The sequence below is a fragment of the Apteryx rowi genome, unplaced genomic scaffold (assembly GCF_003343035.1).
Source record: "Apteryx rowi isolate R43461 unplaced genomic scaffold, aptRow1 scaffold_2, whole genome shotgun sequence".
NCBI lineage: Eukaryota > Metazoa > Chordata > Aves > Apterygiformes > Apterygidae > Apteryx > Apteryx rowi.
This window is the reverse complement of record NW_020448307.1, coordinates 4,537,717-4,559,330: the sequence shown is the minus strand read 5'-3', so window position 1 is coordinate 4,559,330 and position 21,614 is coordinate 4,537,717. Positions and strand designations below refer to the sequence as shown.

General features: G+C 42.8%; 1 protein-coding gene across 1 annotated transcript; it reads right to left on the bottom strand.

Annotated features, from left to right (window-relative positions):
• Positions 1 to 11,858: 11,858 nt before the first annotated feature.
• LOC112964921 lies at positions 11,859 to 14,390 on the bottom strand. Its single transcript, XM_026063536.1, has 5 exons — positions 13,975 to 14,390; positions 13,823 to 13,882; positions 13,692 to 13,718; positions 12,846 to 12,977; positions 11,859 to 11,966 (listed from the first exon to the last, which is right to left on the bottom strand). Exons 1-5 carry the CDS (start codon positions 14,086 to 14,088, stop codon positions 11,859 to 11,861), a joined length of 441 nt encoding a protein of 146 aa, XP_025919321.1. The 5' UTR covers positions 14,089 to 14,390.
• Between the last annotated feature and the right edge of the window lie 7,224 nt (positions 14,391 to 21,614).

Sequence of the window (21,614 nt, the reverse complement as noted above, 5' to 3'; positions counted from 1 at the left end):
TTTCATTACTGACTGCTACCAAATGCACTAGCAACCACAGATTTCCTGGCTCTTGCCTATATAATTAACCAATAACAAAATTTTATAGCATATTATAAACAGATAATACTAAACATTAAGTGAAACATTTAAGTGGTAGATTGTCTTCCTTTATGTGAGTATTTAGTTGCATTTTGCCAGCTTTCCAGCTTTGTGTGATGTTAAAATAAGATTTCTTCAAACAGATCTGGGAAACTTAAGAAGCATATTAAAGGGCTAGTAAAATAGAAACTGAAAGGACTACTCATCATAAAATGACTATGACATCTTTAAAGAACACAATAATTTCCTCAAATAGAATGACATAACAAAAACCACTGTGCATTTAAAAGTCAATTTATCACTAAAAACTTATCAAAAATGCTCTTAACTGTAAAGTTCTTGGCCATATCAAAATCAGATTCCCAAGAAAGTAGGAGATGAAGTTCTGGATAATTTTTTTCTACCCATTTTGTTCCCAGTACATTTTTACAAACTAATTTTTCATTTAATTGTTACCAGAAGCACATTTAGTATTGCAGTAACTCTGCAGAGGGCAATAGGTGGTAGATCGTAAAAGATTAATGGGGATTTGTAGCTAGTATCTAAATCAACTCGTCATGGGTTTATCTTTGGTGCATTGCCAATAACCTTTGGGCTGCTGTAAAGGAAAAGGTTCCTACTTAAGAGAGATTCACATAGACTAATCTTTGAGGGTTTCAGTATAGAAGTTTCCTCTGTTGATCTTGATCTTGCAGAGACATATGCCTAACCTAAAATGGAAACATTATCAAGAATCCTGTGCTTTAGATAGGTCATTTTTGCAGGGTATGATCACTCTATAAAATGCTTACAGGTATATATGAACAAAAAAAATCAGCTATGATTCTATCAGTGATAGGACAAAATAAACACAAACATGCACACACCCATTTGTCTTCTACTCATCTTCCATGTATCAAGTCAGTGCCCAGCAGAGAGTTGCTGGTTGTATCTCCAGATTCTTCGTCTTGTACACAAGATGCAAAGAGCTGAAGGCAAACTGTATCACTGGATACGTGCCCAGCTCAGCAAAAGCCCTTTTCTGCAGACTGCCCACCTCATCTAACTACGAGAAGTCAAGCTTAGCCCTTCTTCTCCCACTTGCACTCTGGTAGTGTCCCCTGGAAACAAGTTTACTGAAAGGGATATTCTGTTTGCTTCTCATGCTTATTATAACACAAATATCACTCATATCATATTAGTTTTATAGTGTACTCTTTTTGTGTACTTTGATCAACACTGATATTCACATTTTATCATTGGGCTTTAAAACAGTAATCAAGAAAAGCAAGCAATATGAGTAAACCAACAAGTTAATTAGTATAAGAAAGCTTTCAGGAAATTGAAATTTTCATCAGACTGAGGAAAGATGTCTATCAGTTTAGAATCAGTTAGTACATTGTGCATTTCAAATAGACTAAAAAACTGTGTGCAAAGTTAAGAGGAGAATCTCTCTTCAGTCAGATTACTGGCTGTTTCTTTGCCTAGTTTTAATAAAAGGACTCCAGAAGTGAGAACACAGAAAAAATGAAGGGGAAAAAGTCATGGATGCTTGTCAGATCAACTAAGTATCCTTGCAGTATATTGTGCTATACAACAATAAACCATACCGATAGTTTTCAGAAAAAACAAGTACCTCTACCAGCACTTTTTTAAAAATACCAACCTCAGCATAACTAAATTTCATAGCAGGACTTTTACATTTTCATACCAGCCTTGCTTCATTTTCATGTTGACCATGATTCGGATGAATCCTCATAACCTGAAAGATGCTCACAGTTGCACACTTGCTATGTTGAATTCTTGAAAGATCACGTTGGAAGGAATAGGCCTGTGGTGCTAGGCATTGACACAGTTTCAAGACGACAGTATCGTTGCCATACTGAATGATATTCAGAATCAGTCTGCTTTCTGAAGGTAGCAGCATTTGTATATCTGAATGTTTGTGCTAGGCCAGATAAATATTACATCCTAACTTCTGCTTTTAAAAGCTAATTTTACAAAGACCCATATATTTCACAAACACTATTGCAAACACAGTTACTTATTGTCATTGTTAATTTAAAGCCTGAATACTCAAACTCTATGCGATCAAAGACTGCAGCCCTAGCAATCTAAAACACACTGAGAAGACTAAAGTAGCAAACAACAATCATGCCCAGAAAGTAGATTAGTATTTTGGGTTTGCTGGAGGCTTGTTAGCTGCTCCACTAGACACCAGCTGCTTCACAAGCATATGACCAGCAGCCTGCCTTCAGAATAGAAATCACCCAAGTTCTTTTACAAAAAAATTTCTACAATCCACATTGAATATGCAATAAAAAAACAATATAAATGATAGTTTATTTGCACATCTGTATAAAAATGCCTTCCTTTATGAGAAAGGGGCAAGACATGGTTTTGTATGAACAGATCTTTATAAAGACTGTAATGCAGCTTTTAAAAAACGTTCTAAAATTGTCTTCCAAAAATAAAGTGAGTCACTAAAAGTAATTCCAACTATCTATTTTTTCCCCCTCATTTGATGGTTTGAGTGTGTAAGATGGTATGCTACAGGGTTTTTTTATATACTACCCAGACATATGTCTTTCAGACTAAACTGATAATAGGTAAAATTAACACTGTCCATTAAGATGTAGAAGAAGTATGAGGAAACTACTGGTACAGATGCTATTTGCACTTTCTTTGTAGAGGCTTTCACAAAGCAGTTTTTAGTTTATCTGACAATAAATTAGATATAGCAGAGATTCTCTATCCCTTTAGTATGCTATAGGCAAGTTACTAAAATCCTCCCAGAGCAGTGTATTTTAGTCTCTAAAATAAGTTTTAGGTCATCTCTTCTAACTAGCATAGCTCAATTTTTCTCTCATTAGCATGGGCTGGCTGCTCCCCAAGGGAAGGGGAGGCAGGGGGGCACCGCAGCCAGCAGGGCAGGATCTCACCAGCCAGGGCCCCATCCCACCACTCCCAAACAAGGCAACTGGAGCAGCCCCAGAGATGGTAGCCAGGTTCAACCAGGAGCCCAGATCATCAGGCAAGCTCACGGCACTGGGGCAGGTCTGAGGTCAAGCAGGGAAGTCAGTCCACAGGTCGGGGTCCAGATCAACAGGATCCATGGCCAGGCTTGGCCACAGCTGAGCTGGAGACCAGCACTCCTCCTGCACAGCTTGAGAAAGGACTGAAGGCCCTGGGCTGAGCTTAAATGAGCTCCTGGGCCCATGGGCAGGGTGTGGGAGAGGCCCCAGGTGACCCCAGTCAGGACCATTAAGGCCTGTTAGTGCACTCAGGGCCCTGACACTTTTGATAGGTAACTCTGTCCACCAATTATTTGTAAAATACATATTGAACATCCTCAGACTGGACAGTATCCAAGCAGCATTAAAAATAAACCGTCAACCAATTCAGCTTTTGTTTTCCTCTGGGAAAGCAAAGTGTGCTTATATATAGATTTGCATTCTTGAAAAATACTCTGATTCAGAATTTTGATATCATTAGCTATTAGATAAATGCCATAGTGAGATTACCTTGAGTAATGAACCCCACAGAAATGGCTATTTCCACGTACATTCTGATAAATATATTTGAGTTGAGCACATAATAGTCTATAATAAAGATAAAGCTTGTAAAGGGCATTTCACCAGTTTCCTCCACCCTCCATTGACTTTGGGGCTTAGGATTCTTGCAACAATATTTTTGCTTTAGTAGTCTTAGCTTCCTTTTTGATTCATTATTGTGACAGTCTTTTCCAGAGACACAGTCCTGTGAATTCATTTTCTGTACTGTGCACAGTTGCTATAAAAGTTTAAAAATAGTTAGAGAGTTGTCTAGTGAACACAAAATGTATAACTGACTTATTCTCTGCAATTTGAATAGTTTCTTTGCTCGTCAAAGGTGTGATTTTTTTCAACATGTATTTTCATTTTTTTGGCACTACTTCAAGGAGTTGCTATAGCATCACTTGGACACAAGAGGGAACTCGCGTATCTGTCGCTATGATTTAGGTTTTTAAACCAGAGGTCTACACAGCCTGGTAAAGAGATTATGTTGGGATATGCATGTGTGTGTGAGAAAGATATGTGTGTGTATATATAAATATACCTACAATTAAATACACATCTTCTATTTACCAGAGAAGGAAAGTCATTCATAGAAATAAGGAACAATAATCTAGAGGGTAGGCACAGATATTGCCCTCGCACTCATGGGTTTGCACACTTGCAGCTTGTCCCAGTTCCCACACTGCAATTCTGTAAATCTCAAAGCTAATATTAGCTTACAGGAGCAGGGCACAGACTGAGCAGAACATATTAGCTCCCAGCAATCCCCGACCAGCAGGGGATACTCTAACCATTAGTTTTGAGCGGCCCTGAGGTTTAACTTTCTGGTTTGAGGCTAGGATTGCCTTTCACCTTTGCAGAGAATCCTTTTCCAGCCAAAACTTGATTCCAGTTGGAATCTGTCCCAGAATTCATAGGAATGAATATGCATGTATTTTCTTTGATTGTTGTTAACTGTGTTCATTAAAGGAGAAGACTCAAATATAAATTAATTTCTAATTTCTGCTAAATGTCAGTGACAGCAACATGGATTTTATCCAATCTGCTCAGGCGTCCTTGTTCTAAAATAGATAAACCTATAAATAGAGCTTTCTAACATGAAAATTCCCATTGTGTGCAGAACCTGGTGTCACACATGTTGCCCTGGTGTCCTCTTTCCCAAACTGGTCCAATTTATCAATCCTGCAGAAAGCCTGCTAGTGTATGTGCAGGTTCCTTCAGGAACACATGTAATATATGTCATTAATAAATTCAGCACAGTGTGGGAACTTGTCTCGAAAACCTGGCTACTGTTTCTGGCCCATAGCTAGTGAAGACAGCCCATGGACAACTTGCAAGATAACCCCTGGCAACTCAGCTGGATTTGGATCTGGGGCTTATTATTTAGGTTGTAGCAGTTCAAGGTGGCTGGTTCCCCAGGAGTCAATAGCAATCTTCCTGTGTGAAGGTGAGCTACCTTGGCTCGCCCCTGGGGTGAGTTAGGTTCCTCAGACAGCTTCATTAAGCTCTGTTTCTCAAGTGCAGCTTCTAGTGGCCCTTTAGATCACCCTGTATCTGTGAACCTGTAAGAAACCACTGTGCTGTGCCAGTATGTGTTGGGTGATAGGGTAATAGTTGTAGCATGCAGTCCTGGTAGGTTTGTCTTTCAGATGTATCGAGTCCGGTTTTCACTCTCTCCTTTTTGTCCGCTGACCTTGTGAGTTTCTGAGTTCCCTTAAGGGTTTCTTCTTTCTGTACAACTGCTACACTTCAAAGATAGCTGGGTTGCATCATGAAGAACATCCCCAACCTATGGTTGATGGCACTGTACGGATGCATTAGCAGTTGGCAACAAATTGCTGATATGTTGCAATGAATTTGGGGCCCTTGAGGAAAGAGAAGGTATCTTGCTTCACAGGGCTGATTCCTAGAAGAACTCTGGTATGGATTTTGCTTGGAAAATGGGAGTAGATGTTTGGAGACATATACCAATTCCAAGAAGCACACAGTGGATTCTGCTAAGTTGATTGTAAAACCATTGTGACAGGAGAAGGCAGCACTCCTAACTTGAGTTTGCATACTGAACCACCAATCACATGGATATCTGTCAGGCTGCTGGTCCTGAATCTTGTAAGAGAAGGTTGCATATAGCTAATCGTTATCTATAATCTGAACATCTGATTTATTAAACAATCCAATTATTAATTTCATTGCACCACACCTGCATACCATTGTTCTGTTTGTTTAACTTGATGGGATAAATATGTTTGCACAATCGAATTTTCAAGATCTTAAAAGTCTGGGATTAATCCAAGAAAACAACAAATAATAACGTTAGAGCTCAAGCCAGGTGTACAGTCATGAACACGTCTCATGCTGTTAGGACTTATCACACGATACGGCAACGTGGATGTCAGAACAAACACGGTATCAGAGGTGAAGACCCTCTTAAGGCTGTATCTTTTAACTGATATAATATTTCTGTGTGCTGTTGCTCATTCTTTACTTGATTTGTGCCTTGATACACTTTTAGATGGCCTTTACTAGTGCTGTGTGCCTTTTTGTAATAAGTGTAACAAAATTATTTTTCTAGAACCATCTGTACAGGACTGAATGGTCCTTCTTGGGAAGGAATATGTGATAGGGCACTGTTATCACAGAATGCCTTTTGCCCCTGCTTCACCCACACTGCTCCACATCACTGGTAGTTTCCCCTCAAGCAAGGGGATTTCTCAGTTTACTGCCTGGGAAACTCTGTTTTGCTTTGCCAGGTTGTTCCAAAGCCCAAGTGTTTCCCACCTGTTGGACCACCTCCTGGAGACAATTAGCAGGTAGCAAAATTTTCACCGGTTGTCAAGATCTTCTGGTGTCCTAGTTTGTCCTAAGGGCTGACCCAAAGCTAAGTTGGTACAAGGTGGCAAGAACAGCTACAAACAGCAACGCTGTCTTCAGCTGCGGCCCCCACTTAACCCAAGAAGTCTGCTAGATTCTTGCTTTTTTTTCCTCATCTTTGTTCCTCAATAACCATATAAATGGGTGCATTATATTGAAATATGCAGAATCTGTACTATGTATATGTATATGTGTGTGTGTGTGTGTGTGTGTGTGTGTATATAAATATCTATCTTAATTGCATGTAGATTAGTAAAGGATTATTGTGAAAGCTGCAGAAAATTATCCTTCTCTGCCTGCCCATCTTGTCCCTCTTGGCACACCAATATCACAAACTCTGCAAGAAGCAGGGAGACCATGCTTTAAAATGCCTAAATATCATTTCCCTGTTCCCCAAAACAGTCCCACAGCCTTCTGCTGCCTCAGGTGACCTCAGGTAAAAGGAATGTTTAGGTCCTAAATGCCTGCTTTCTTAAAACGTTGTGAGATGTATCAAAGGACCTAATACTTTAGGGTGCTTGCCTCTAAATAGGCAATAAAAATTAAATGTGCTTTTGCACTTTTCCTTCCCTGTGAACACCATACCATTTTTTTTCTAGTTGCACTATGTTGCCAAAAATACCCTGTGGTTTCCAGGAATATTTAAGTCTTCATGCTTTCCTTTTTTATTGCATTTTCCTTAATAATATGAAGTCAAAGGTATGGGAGCACAGAAAAATCACAGAGTTAGAAACTTTTTCTGCCACCATGGAACATTCTTAAAACTAAGTGGCTGATTTATATCCTGCCTGAAGTCAGACAGAACATCTCTCTTCTCTCCCACAGGCTGCTTGCAAAGTCAGAAGTAGACTGATCATTATCTGCATCTCTTAAGTCACGATTTCCCTGTTACTTTTTTACAATTCCAATTTTGTGGGGTGGCAGGGGAAACTCCCCTCACTCCTGGGCTTTTTGTTGACCTATTACTCCTGGAAACTATTTATTTGGTATGAAAGCTATCAAATTAAAAACTAACAAATATGAACACAATAAACAAATCTGTGATACCTTTTTTCTTGTGAAACCTCTTGCTGATGCTGTTTCTGACATGAGTAAAAAGAACTCTCACCAATATTTTACATGGAAAAAAATGTTTTTAACGTAGTTTCTTACTTACTGTCACTTTTTTTTAGATTACAGCCTGATATAAGCTTAGCATTATTTCATGTGTTACTACAATACCAGATTTAAGATAGCAGAAACAATGCAGATACATTGATCATTTGTAAGCATCTTTGATTTTTACAGCCAGCCTATGAACCGGAGAAAAAGGTCCTTATGGCAATACAAATGCTGTTTTGTGGTTAGAGAAATAGCTTGCAAGTCAAGCAATTTGCCTTCTCTTTCCAGCCCTTTCACTGCTCTGGGTGCTGAGCTGTCCTGATGATGACCTGTATTCCAGTCTGTGGCCCAACAGGAAGAAGACAACAGTTATCCTTATAGCAGTACCTTATAACAGTAGTATGAACATTGGCAGTAGCTCTGGTAAGATGACAAAAGATTATTGTATGAACTGGTGCTTGGTGTATAACTTACACTGCAGAGTACGCTTCCATGAAAAAAATAGCCTTGCTGTAATTCCTAGATCATCGTTGTGGTTGCCTCCATGAGAAAAAGCCCATAAAAGTAGTGGAAATTTTCAGTTCTGACTTTTGGAGATTTTTTTATTTGACTGGATCAGAAGTGGGAGATGAAGAGAAAAGATGGGCTCACCTGGCAGGAGGCAGGAGGTAGAGGGCTGTTACTTTGGCTTTCGTTTTCCCAGTAGCACCACCTGATATCATGGGTGCTGTCATTTACGTCCAGCTGAGTTAAACGCTGGTGCGTGTTGAGATCTGCAAGCAAATCTTACAGTCTTCAGACAAGTGTCGAATGCAGGCTGTTAGGGAGAAATGAGTTCTCCCTCTCACCAAACTCTTCTTGCCTTACTTTTCTGTAAAACTAAAAGTGAAGCTTGTCCGCGCACCTTGGGAGGGTGTTGTGAGAATTAGTCAGATAAGATCAGCTTTCTTATACAGATATGTAAATCTGCTTTTAAATATTGAGTATGATTTATGGCAGAGAAGCACTTGAATGGCAGCCCAGTGCCTCTCCTTCCCATAGCACAGCATGTACCAGACTTGTTCTTTCATGGGTGCAAGAGGCTCAGAAAAAAAAAAAAAGACTATACCAGATGCACTAGGGCAGTCATAGCCTGTCCAAAAATGCCTTTTAAACCAGTGATCTCCTATCGGTCTCTGGGAGTTTTGCATATTAGATCCTTGACACTGCTTAGGGCTCGGGCTTGTCCTGCAGCGGGTCATGGAGCTGCGTAGAGCCAAGGCTGGAGCACAACTTTGGTTCTGCAACCATGCCTCTGCCTTGATGGGTGTCATAGCAGAGATCCAGGCATATAAAACTGTCCTGCCCAGTTAGGTTTCTGAAGACAACACTAGGAGTTTTAGAATAGCTGTGCTCCTAACTGGATGCCTGACCTAGGTTGGGAAACACTGCCATGGAACAACAGATCTTGTGAACAGGTTTCCAGCTGACAGCAGTCACCAACGAAACCTTTCAAAGAAAGGGTTGTGCTCTGGCTGGTGTAACAGGATTGGGGAAACTGTTCCTTGCTGAAGACTAAAGTAGCTTTTCAAGTGCCTTTGGTTCACTCATAGCATACAATTTAGCATTATATAATTCTAATGTGAAAAAAAAAAAAATCATATCATTGTGGTGATGTGTAGCATGGAATTGGCCAAAAATCTTGTGAGACACGTTCCAGAAGAAAGCAGGTACTGTTTACCCCTGTGTTTTACAGAGGTAAAGGTATTTCTTTCCAGTTCTGCAGAAAGTCGCCACCCCTGGCCCTACACCCTCAGCTGTCCAGGGTTTCTGTGTTCAGAAACCCCTTTTCCTGAGGTGAGCAGTAGAACTAAGGCGAACGTTGAACTGTGCATATTTGGAAACAAGCCTGCGCCTTGCCACGGACACCTGGCGAGGTGCATGGTTGGAGGAAGGGCTTTTCCTGAAATCATGACTGATTGTCGATTCCCCATTGTAAATCTATTCCACAATATAATACATGTGTATGCAAGTCATCTTGTTTAACAGATATCTGGCCTTCTTCACCGCCTCTGTCCCCCCACCCCATGCCACTTCCTCCCCTTCAGACACAGCATGACACATTGTGCTAGAGAGAGATAACTGAGATAACAGAAAATGCTACTTCTTACAGTAATTATCTCAATGGATTACTGTTTCCTTTTGTTTTCTTCTGGTAGTTTCACAATACTAGCCTGAGCCAAGCTCGAGAGCGAAAGTGCCCCTGGGCATTAGAAGGGTCCCACATCTGCTCGAGAGCTGGCCCGAGAACCACGGAGGAGGGAGTTCAGCCCCACCCGGAGAAATCCAGCCTTTCCCATCGGGCTGCCAAGGGGCTTGTGGAGTATTTGAGTCCCACTGAGCAGGTATGACTATGGCTGCGGGAAGGCAGAGGGCAAAACTACAGGGGGGGGGAAGGATTGTGGTATTTCCTGGGGTCTAGATTGCTGGGCTTCGGGGGAGCGCGCAGGTACAAGTGAACCCCCGGTGTCAGCCCTTTCCTTAACTTGCAGCAGTCTTGGTGTGGGTTGGTGTGGGTGAGGCTGGGGAGCAGCACAGGGGAATGCGTTACGGCACCTCTTCTCCAAAGCCCCTTCGCAGCCCCGGAGCGGCAGCGAAGGCTTGGGGCGCCCAGGACAGGGGGATTCCACCCAAGGAAAAGGGCTGCACTTGAGCTGGCTGACATTTGCGTGTAGCTGTCCTGCTGCACAGGGATTTCTAGACTTTCCTCCTCCTTATTTGAAAAGCAGATGCAGCGACTACCGGACCACAGGTCATAATTCTGGGAGAAATGGCCACAAATCCTGAACGTGACCCAGATTTGCCATGAGATTTGTAACCAGGCTGCTAGAAAGCCCAGGCTCACAGGGGTGAGGGGCATGTGCACAACGGCAGAGGGCAGGGGAGGCACTTATTTCAGGTTGTGCAGTTCTGCACTGAATGCTTTAAGCGCATGATGATCATTTCTCTCACACATATTGCAAACTGAGACATCAGATGAACAGATATTTTGCAGCCGTATCTTCTGCAGCTTAGTAAGTGTGTTTGGTCTCTAGCATTCTGTGCAAGAGTTTCGTATTGCTGTGTTGCAGAAGTGATTTAACTGGAAGGCGACTACATTTATCTGGTGCCAGTCATGATGGTTAGAACTAAACTCATTACGTCGCTTTTCACAATTACTGTATCTTTTTCTTAATTTTAATGAAGTTCTTTTGGGAGTCAAAGTATTAGATACAGAATTTTCTTTTCTCTTGAAGCTTGCTGTAAACATGTTGTAGAACAGCCATCTGCAGTCTTAGGATCTTGGAGCTCTTTTTCTCATTTATAAAAATGAATCATCGTTCTTCAGATTTTACACTTGCTACACCTTGTGACCAGACACACTGCTGGTGAACTGCATGCACAAAGATATGAAAACAAAAGCATCATGGAAACACTAAAATCACTTGGACTTTGCACTTGACAAGACTAATATCATTATTTGCTCAAGAGATATTTGGAAATCTGTCTAAAATCAGACACTGTACTGAGCACCAGATTCAATAAGATCTGTGGATGTTAATGAGACCTTTTTTGCCTGCTTAAGGTCAGTAGCATGCCTGAGTATTTTGCTGATTTGTGAGCTGAGTCCTCCTGAGAAATGCTGATGATTTTTTGTTCGGACTAGAATCCAAAGTAGGTAGATAGGGGAAACTGATCTGAACTTGGAGTAGAAAACGTAGGAAGATACGAAAATATGAGAAAGATAAAACAGTTACTTTATTTCTGGGTTTCATCTATGTAGGGATTAGCATGGAAATAGTCTTTTGTATTTTAATATTTATCTTCTTACTTTATCTCAGCCAGGTGACAAATAAAGATATGCTTTTGTCTGATATGGATTACACAAGTTTAATTGCCTTTATATAGTTATATAAAATGCATTTCCCATAATCTCAGTCTTGTTTCATCATTATTAAATATGATCTAGATCTCCAGAAGTCCCTTTCAACCTAAATGATTCTACTCTGAAAAATCAAGCTTTGGCTTTGATCAGGTTTTGATTATTTTGTACAACTATGAAATAGGAATGTATATAATATAAAGCATATAAAATAAACTCTTGAATACTGTTGATCTTCATGTAAATTAGTTTTATTGATTTTTAGCAATTGTTATTTCTACCTCTTATATTTCATATGGACAATAAATACAATAAATAATTTTCCCCTTCCCATGTCGGAGTTTTGGGTTGGTAAAGCTTTTAGTTTTTCAAGCTTTACTTTTGTTGATTTCTTGATAGCTTTTCCGGATCTGAGTCAGGAATTCCTTCATGTTTCCCTTGGTTTTGGACTGGCACTGATCACTGCGTGACAGTTGCTGTGACGGAAGAAAGGAGCAAGCTTGGGTTACTAAACCTTTTATAAGAAATAAAGCATAGCACATAGGGCTTAGAAGAAAGACTTAAAATATACATTGCTTGGAGCTAATCAAGGATTTCAGACAGGATCCTAAAGAGCTCTTCCTCGAGCGGCGAGCGTGAGAGGGGCTGTTCGTGTTGACCTGGCGGATATGCACGCTGTGAAACTGGATGCAATGTAGTCATAGCGCACTTCACTTAAACTAGGCTGCCTCACTGACCCACACAACAGTTTTGCACCGTGTGTAAATAAAAGATGATTCACTGCCTCAGAAGAGGCAACTGGGGTTACAGAAGTCTTTCCCTTCTGAGCATGATCACTAGGTTGAGGATGCTACAGGCTGCAGTGGTGCTTCGTGCCTGAGCATCCTTGAGGAACCTGGAGCTCACATGGGTCCAGATGCTCCACAAAACCTGACTACAGCCTGTGCTGAGCCCTGCTGCTGCTGCTGCTGCACGCCTCCTCTGTGGCTTTATATCGGCATTATTTAGTGTAGCAACACATTCTGAAAGAGGAAAATAGCAAAGCAATTTAAATGAAGCTCCTGTCGCAGCGTGCTGTGTTTAAGCACCTGGGCTCTGAAAAAGCCTTGTGCTAGGGGGGGCTTGGAGACAGCAGACGGCACAGTGTGGGAAAAGCCATCTCCCCGTTTCCTCTGCCGGGTTCAATAGTTTTCCATTTCCCCGTGTATGTTCCAATATCCTATCTGGCTTCTGCATATAAGAGGTATTAAAACACATTTGAATTTACTCAAACAACTACAGGTATTTAAGCTATAAAAAAAACTCCTCTGTCTTGTAGAAGATAAATTTCTATAGAAAAGTAAGAAATCCCTTACTCCACAGAACTTTCTCTCCAGCTGAGTCTGGAAGGATCGATTAAGTAGCTGAAGGGTTGTTGCCTCTGAAGTCACGCTGGCGTTCATCAAGCGTTCAGTTCCTTCCACAAAGCATGACAACTCATGGCCAGGCTGTCAAGCAGAGACGGTGTCAGAGAAAACTGCCAAGCGGCTCGGATGCATTTCATACTTATGTACCGGGGAAAGAAGCACACGTTCCTTGCCAAGACGACACACCACAACAGAAACGTAACGCATTCTGCACTATATCTAGAAAACCGACTCAAGAATTGTGGGCAGTGTGTGAAGCGCCAGGGCATCGCGTCTGCAGGAAGGAACATCTGTCACAGCTCATGCAAAACTTCATGCCATAGTGTACGCTGTTGGCAGCGGCGTTTCTGTGAACGCTGCTTTCGCCCCCTCTTTGAGGAGATGCACAGAAACGCAGCGGCGCTTGGGGGCGCGCAGAGCTGAGCATCGGGGGCCCGGCGTCCCCGGCCCAGGTTTGCAAAGGTTTTTAGGCACCCAACCGTACAGCAAGGTCTCGGTGAGCTTCTCAAAGCGTGCCCCTGGAGCTGCAGATGTGTAAATCAAGCCCACAGAGAGCTTGTGCCTAACTCGGGGCTTGGCTAATTCCACTGCTAATGGAAGGACTTCTGCTTTTGCCCCTCAGGAGGGAAAAATATCAAGCTCTGTTTTCAGTTGTTGCTCACGTATTAAAAATCTTCCTCATAAACGAAAGCAAAACTTATGTGAGGAGCAAAATGAACAAGCTTCAGCAGAAGTAGGTAATACTTAACTTCTTTAACGCTTACAGTAACTTAGAAAAACAGAATATTTACTTACCTCAGGAATAGGAAGACATAAACATGACTGAAAATGAAAAGAGCGAGCATTAAAAATCAGCACTGCAAACATTTAATACACAGCTAAATTGTTATTTAGTTTCGTGATGCTCTCAAAGCTGTTTTACTTACGTTGGCAGTAGGCTCCCTACATGAGCAATTTACAGAAGTTTTATCCTGCAGCTTTTCAGCCTGCTCAATAACAAGGGAGAAATCAGTATTTATTATCACATAATTTACAAATATGCATTTTTACCGAATTAAGGTGCTAAAGAGCCACTTACAAGCAGACGATTTGTGAAGAGCATAATTTCCCTGACTTGGCAATCGTGTGCTTGCACAGAGAGCAGCAAACAAGAGAAGAACACGTATGACAGCATGCTGGCATTCGCGTGCATCTCGGTCTGATGGGTGACAGAAGAATAGGAGGACACTCCTTTTAATCGAGTCTGCACAAAATTCCCATTCTCATATGGAAAAACCCAATTATAAAACTGATACCAGGTGCCCACTATTTTTTCCCACTAGCTTGGACAGCGTTTTAGAAAAATCGAACGTGGAATTGAGTCACCTACTGCAGTGACTTTTCTGTAGTACTGTGGAAATTCACAAATGCTCCTCAGAAGTGATTAATTTGAACATTGTAATATCACTCCCCAACAGGAAACAATGGTCAAAAAAAATCTTCTACGAAAGCAATTTTTTTTTTTTTTTTAGATGTGGGTTTTGTCTCTTGTGTTTGTGTAAATCGTGGTTCCATGAAAGCAAAGAGACAATAATGTTCAGCGTTGTCAGAGTTCCTCAGAAAACAAAGTGACGCTCGGCAAGCTCGCGCTCCCCTGGATGCAAAGCAGGACCTTTCACAAAGCAAGTTGCTAATGCTGCAGGACTCTGTTGACCAGACTGAGGGAAACCGCCCGAGGCTCGAGCCGTGTCTGGAGAAGCTGCCTGGCTGAAGAACAGCTCCTGCACCTGGAGCGCAACCCTGTAGTCCTTGATGCTGATCTCACCATCGCTGAATGTAAATGCACCGACACAAAGATACAGACCGGGCCCTCCGAGTGCCAAACTGAATGCAACGTGCCATTCCGCCCTCTCCCTTTGAAGGAGAAAGGACCAGATGCAAAAATATTCCTAAGTGAACAAAATGATATTAGCTTGGAAATTCTGCCAGCCAGGGTCTCCAAATCAGGTTGAATGACTGATACAGGTTTCTGTGGCCCCAGAAGTTTTCTTTTTTCGAGTGGCACTCATTGGCAAAGCAAGTGTTAGCCCTTCTGATTTCTTTCAGATCACCAGCTTTGGCTCTTAACCTTTCCTTCCTTCTGGTGCGCCTCAAAGCTCCTCTCTAAAGGCTTCAACCTTCTGCTGGTCAGTCTGGCTGAAAGCTGAGCGAGCTCTTTCTGCCAACCATCCTGCAAAGAGAAAACATCAGTTGCAATCTGCTTTCTTTCCTCTGGCATTTGCCTGCCGGTTGGGCATTCCTCCTCTGCTAGCTGCCTGCACTGAAAGGGGAGAAGAAGCAGCTCTGCCTTTTCTACCCCTGCCAGCACCAAGCACCTTCTCTGGGCTGGGGTGGATGCTCCATGCTTGTTCTTTGAAGTTGTTCCTTAGGTGATTTTTGTGTGGGAAGTGTACATCCCATTAGGCAGATACAGCTCTCAAACAGGCCCAGGGGAACAGCTAGCTAAAGCCAGAGGTCCTCCCTTGGCAAGCTAAAGCTGGCAGCAGTGCACACCGTGTTCGACCGGAGCGGGATGCATGCAAGAGCGTATTGCAGGGACGGGCGGTGTTCACGAGCCAGGCAATGGCACCTGTCAAGGCATTTGACTGTTTGAGAAGGGCTAAAATCATTGGTTTGTGATCCAGAGTATGTGATGCCTTGCAGTGCAGTAAAGAGGCTTCCCTGGTGGGTAGGTCTCTCTTGAGGAAAGAGCTTTTAGCTCATGCAAAGCAACATTTCCTCTGTTTGCTAGGCCAGCACGACCCCATGGCAGGAGCTAGAACTACTGGTTTGAAGCATATATCCCATAACAAAATAAGGTATGTGTAACACTTGTGCGACACTTCTCAGGTGGTTGAAGAAGCTATTTTTCCAGGGCTTTAAAGAATGGAACTCACAAGCATCTTTGATTCAGCCAAGCTTGTGTAACAAGCCGTGGGGAGAGTGGGGCAGGGAAGCCTTCCTGACAGTCAGGAGTGTCTACTTGCTTCTTGTTTTCAAGGAAAGTGTGTCCATTAGAAGTAAAATTTTGCCCAGTAGCTGGTAGGCTGTGTTGTTGCAAGAATTTTACAAAATGTGATAACATACTTAGAGTTCACCGATGGGCCTCTTCACCTTAGGAGTAAAGCTGCAATGCAGTTGCTATGCTCTGTAAGTGAAAATAATCGGTGGCATAAACTACACACGAGAGATACGTAATTAAGCCCTTCCATACATGAGATGTAGTTATATTCTCTGGGCAGCCAACAGACCAGATCTGATGTATTAAACATTTCATCCCAGAATCAGAAAGGCCAGGCCTGAATCTCCAGTCATCTGTGAGTGTATGAGCAAACTACATCTTGCATCTATTAACTTCTTCCTGTGCCTACAGCCCAAAAGGACAAGATCTGTATTTTTCTTGCCGATTCAGAATCAAAGTGGTAGAACTTGCAAGGAATGAAAGGAAATGGCCGAGATGAGTGCCCTTAACCTGACCGTTGGGAAACCTAGGACATTCTGGAAAAAAACTGCTCCTTGCAACGTGAAGCAAAAAGCAAAATTGCTTTTTCGTGTCTTTAGGCTGGAGTGTTGGTTTTATTCAGAAAGTTCATTGCTAGGCTCAGTAACCTCTTCTGCTTACCATTCCTCTATGAGTTTTTCCCACACACACTTCACTAGAGCTAATGCAGTCTGTACTCGTGAAACGTCCACGCAGTGGGGAGGATGAAAGCTGTGTTTCCTTTGAATTTGTTTGTTCCCAGGTGAAATAGGGTTCCCAGTTCTCGTTTACGAAAAATGCCGTAATTAAGGGAAAATGAGCTGTGTGATCGCAGGAAAGATTTGGGATAAGGGTTAACAGTGGTAACTTGGGACTGAGAGGAAAACTGTCATTCCCTTCATCCCATTTGAATTATTCAAAGAAGAAATATAGTCACGAGCTGCTAACCGAGCCTTGCGATTCCTCCCAGGAGCCTGCATCTGCTGGCAGTGCCAGCGCCGTCTCTACATCTTTTCATCTCCATTTGAGTGCTTAGTGAGTGAGATGCTGCTCACGCTGCTGTTCCTCCAGGGTAAATAGGCTACTGGAAAAGCTGTCTTAAATTTACAGTGAATCAGAAATCACCAGCAGTCACACTGGCACAGAAAGTACTTTCCATTTATTGATTACAGCAGCAGTGGATTAGGCACATGAGTGAGTGGCATGGGTTGTATGGCCTCTCTTGAGAGTTTAGGCTCTACTGCAGCATTAAGAGGCTGATCAAAGTCCTTGGAAATCAGTATAAGTCTTTTTAAGGATTACAACTGATTTTGAGTTACACCCTGAACAGTTATTACCTATTTTAGTTTTATTAATTGTTTTAATTAATTTTATTTTGAAAGTTTTCAGGTTTCTGGTGTTAGAATAATGCGGTAGAAACTTGGGCTAAATGAACAATTTATAATGATACATGTTTTTCTACTAAATCTTTAATTGGGACCTTGGGGACCAGTAGTTTATGCTGCTAGAGATTTTTTGCTTGACTGTAGAGAAGAGTTATGTTTTGGTGTTATATTAAGGACTTTGGGCTGGATTCTGACCTTTCAGCTTTTTATCCTCTTGCATTAATGGAATCTCATCTTAGATGAATCAGCAAGTATCAGCATTAAATGCAATGATTTAAAATAAAACTACAATATATTTCCCTTTTACCTGCCACTCCAGCAAAAAGACAAGCTTTTTTTATATATAATCTTTAGACAGCTTTGATATTTTAAAAGTCTTCATTTTGATGACCAGCTATGACAACATATTTTCATAAATATGTTGCAATTTGTGTGTTAAATAAAAATCAGCAGATTGTTTTTAGTTCTCATTTCTAGGTCCCTGATCTCGCCGTGTTTCCCCTCTCTTAATCTCTCCGTAAGCAAAATAGAGCAAAGCGTAGAGATGAAGTAGAGGTTTTCGGACTGCCACTCAAAAAGCTAAAACAAATTCATCGTAGCTAAAATCCTAACCTCAAACTGCTTGAGGTAGGAAGGCGACTGTTTCAGTCCACATCCCTCCCAGGCCATAAAACCGCAGACTACGAGCCTCGAAAGGCCTCTTGCCGAAGCGCGCAGCCGCCACGGTTAAGCCTGGAAGCTTTCCTTTCTGAAGCTTTTTGTTCCCTTTCAAGCTTTGTGGCTGGGAAAATCAGAAGGAAAAGGAAGAACTAAAACCCAGGGCGTGTAATACTGAGCCCAAAGGCAGCGGGTGCATTAACCCACGCAAACGGTCCCAACCTCACCGGTGGGAAACCGAAGCGGGGAAGCGCTCGCCGCGGCCCGGCTGGCGTGGGGTGCTTAGATTAACAGCTCGTACATCTGCACGCCTCTTCTAACTTCCCCGCGTTCTCCGGGATGTCGGGAATAAGCAGCCGAAGGCGAGGACGGGGGGCAGAGAGCTCCCTAAGGCGGCCGGGCTGCCAGAGCCAAGCCGTCCCCCAGCCCGCTGCGCCGGCTCAACGTTCAACTCGCAACTCAACGCCAGACAAAACTGTAAAATTTCAGCCCAGAACAGCTATTCGGAAAAACGTGAACACACAAAACTCTCCAAGTATATCGCTGTGGTCTTTTACAGGCAGCTCGCTCTGGCTCCTTTGGAAATCCTCATACGTTTCTGGTTTATATATAAATACCTGTGGCTGTATTCTCTTTTAATGCCTATTGACCAAAAATGCCCCACAAATCTCTTTGCAAAGTGAAACTTCCAAATCAGTATTTTAGCCCGTATTGGGGATAGTCAGCATAGATGTCATTCTCAAGAGAGAACCTGCAGCTCGCTGTAGTGTTTCCAAGAAACTCTCATAACCTTTTTTTGTGTAGATAAAAGATTCCCTGCAGATGAATACCAGAGATAATATACCAGCTTGGTTTAAGCTTGTTGTGTACACTTACCGAGATGCAGCAGCTTGCAAAAACCACAAATGAAAAGATGCTCTCGATAGTTTTAATTTTCCAGAGATAAGGTGGCTTGGAGTATTTTTTTTTGCTTTCCTTTTAAGTAAAGATGACATATGCTACTGTAGAAATAAAGGAAAATAGAGTCATGCTAATTCCTCCACAAAAGCCTGAACCATAGCGTAGTAACACTGAGATTGCCTGTGACACAGAGACGTAAAACCCAGATGACCTTGGGGAAGACTTCAAGCACCGGCCGTGCCCCCGTGGAAGGAGGCTCCTTCCCGGGAGCCCCACGCTCTGCTCCTGTCCTAGCGCATGGGCTACAGGACCTGCTCAGGGCTCCCATCAGCGCCTGGAGGCAACAGAGCGCCCGTTACTTTGGGGAGGGCTTTAGTCAGTTTGAAACCCTCTAAACTAACTAACCAGAACAACTAGTGGTGCTCAGGAAATAAGTGAAGTAAAGGAAATGGGTTGTTCTGGAGAAGTAGTAAAAATAAAAGAAATGTTTGCCAGTATTTTCAGCTATCGGAAGAGAGACCAGGAGCCCTGGGAAGGCAGCTCAGCCGGCTGGTTCTGCTGAGCTGCCCCAAAGGGCGTCCAGGCAAAAACTTCTGGTGCTCACGAGCTGTTGCTGCTGCAGGACATGGGGACAGGAGCAGGGTCATCGTCCCAGCACCTTGGCATCACGCCTGCACCAGGGACAAGGGCAAGGGCAAACGCGGGTCAGCTGACCAGCTCCACAGGGAGCCACAGAACAGCTTCACCGGCATGAATTGCCCTGCCGGATGCTCTCACCATGCAAAAATATCTTTGAGAGGAAGCTCCAGGGGCACCAATCTTTTGGAGAAGCATTATATTTTGAACAGAGCCCCCTGTGTGGAAATAGCAGGGAAGAGGGACAGATAGCATTTCTTCTGGGAACAGCCCAGGAATGATAGCATTTCCGATTCAGATAAAAGCCTTCCAGCCTACGGGCTCTGGCTCCCAGTCTGTGCAGGACTGCAAAGGCTGAAGCATTTACTACAGCTACATCTGACAGAGATTGCAATTTGCTGCAGCTGGCAGAAATTGCAGTGTGCTACGGCTGGCAGAGATTGCAATGTGCTGACCTGGCTGCTGTTCCCAGCCTGCAGCGAGATCAGCGGTGGGTAATACATTGGGTGGCGAACTGAGCCTGGGGAGCAAACACCTTGGAGCACAGCTGAGAGGGACCTTCTGAGCTATAAATCGTCCCTATTTCATGCAATAGTACAGTCATCAGAGCTTTCCAGGGTTTTCTAGCAGGGGAGCAAAGCTTTCCATGCTGCAGTAATGTTTAGCAACAGCTGAGACATCTAAAAGCCTGAAGCCCTGATAACAACACGCCAGCCGTACTGGTTTTGCACATGTTGCAAGTGCATCTCACACCCAACAGTCTCCAGAAGTAAGCAGAGGAAAGCAGGAACTGGCAGCAAAGCTCACCAATTCCCTTATTTCTTCAGGCTTTTCCTGATGCCATTTTGAGCATTACCAACATACTCTGTCTTCACTTCAGCATCCCCTTTCGTGGGTCTAACTGCTTTCATACCATGAAAGATAAAACATTACTGAAGAGCTCTCATAGCGTAAGTCCACTCACCCTTCCTTGCTTCTCCTGCTGAGAGATGACCGAGGGTGCTGGATTTTGCCCTCAGAGCAGCATTCAGCAGAAGGACAAATGCACAGGACAGGCAGACAGACAGCACAAAGCACTTACTCCACAGCTGTACCAGAGTCCTGCAGTGGCTGAACCCACAAAGCAGCTTGATTGCACACTGGAACCCTTTAGAAATCTGCTTGCTGGAAGGCTGTTTGATGGAAATGCGGCAATCACAATTTAGTAGAGTGAGCACAGATGTTGCTTCACACCTAGCTGCATGAGTAAGAATAGGCTGGCCCTCTCCCATAGGAGCTGGCAGGATTTGCCATACTATGTCTAAAGCAGGCCACGTGAATGATAAAATGCTTTGAAATCTGGCAAAGTAGACTAGGAACTGGTCCAGTCCATGAAGAGGATCTACGCAAGTCCTGAGGTTCTTGCACCAGACAAGGCCCCAGTAGGTGCCAGTCTTGAAGCACTGGGTGGTCGTGGCAGAACAATCTCTTAGCCCGTGCTCTTTCAATTGCAAGTTCCGTATTTTCTCAAAACCTTTATACTGTAGGTGACCCAGGAGTATTCATTGCTTTCTCCATAATTCAAGAGACTTTCATATTTGTTTCAGAGATCTGGTGATCTACAGTCCAGTAGCCCTGGTGTTCCAGCTATACTAACAAAAAATTTATTGATTTAATCAGTGCCTTATATCTTGCAGTATAAACCTCATATGGGAATGCTGAGACCTCCTTAAAAAGATATTCTCCTTCTGCTGCATGTATGGCACTTAACAGGTTGTTTCAGCAATGTCTGCCTGTAGAGCTGTAGTGGAACACGTAGTTTAGGAAAACTGCTTTGGAAATCACTGTAACTGCTTAAATTTTCCCTCATTCTATGGCTTAATTACCTTTGGAGTCTACCTCTGGAAGGATACTTTGCGTGTTATTTATCCAGATTGGTAATTATCAGTGTGTGTTGCTATAGCAGTATATATAGAAAGAAAATGTCTTTAAAGAGAAAAAAACTCTTCCTGTATGGTTTATATTAAATTTAGCTGCTTGAACTTCTTCCTATTTCTCTCCTTGGATGTCACCATTTCTTCTGACTACACACTTTAGCTTTTTATTCACGGATACAAGACATGCACTAGCCTTCTTGGCTTACATTAATGCAAGGGTTTAGGA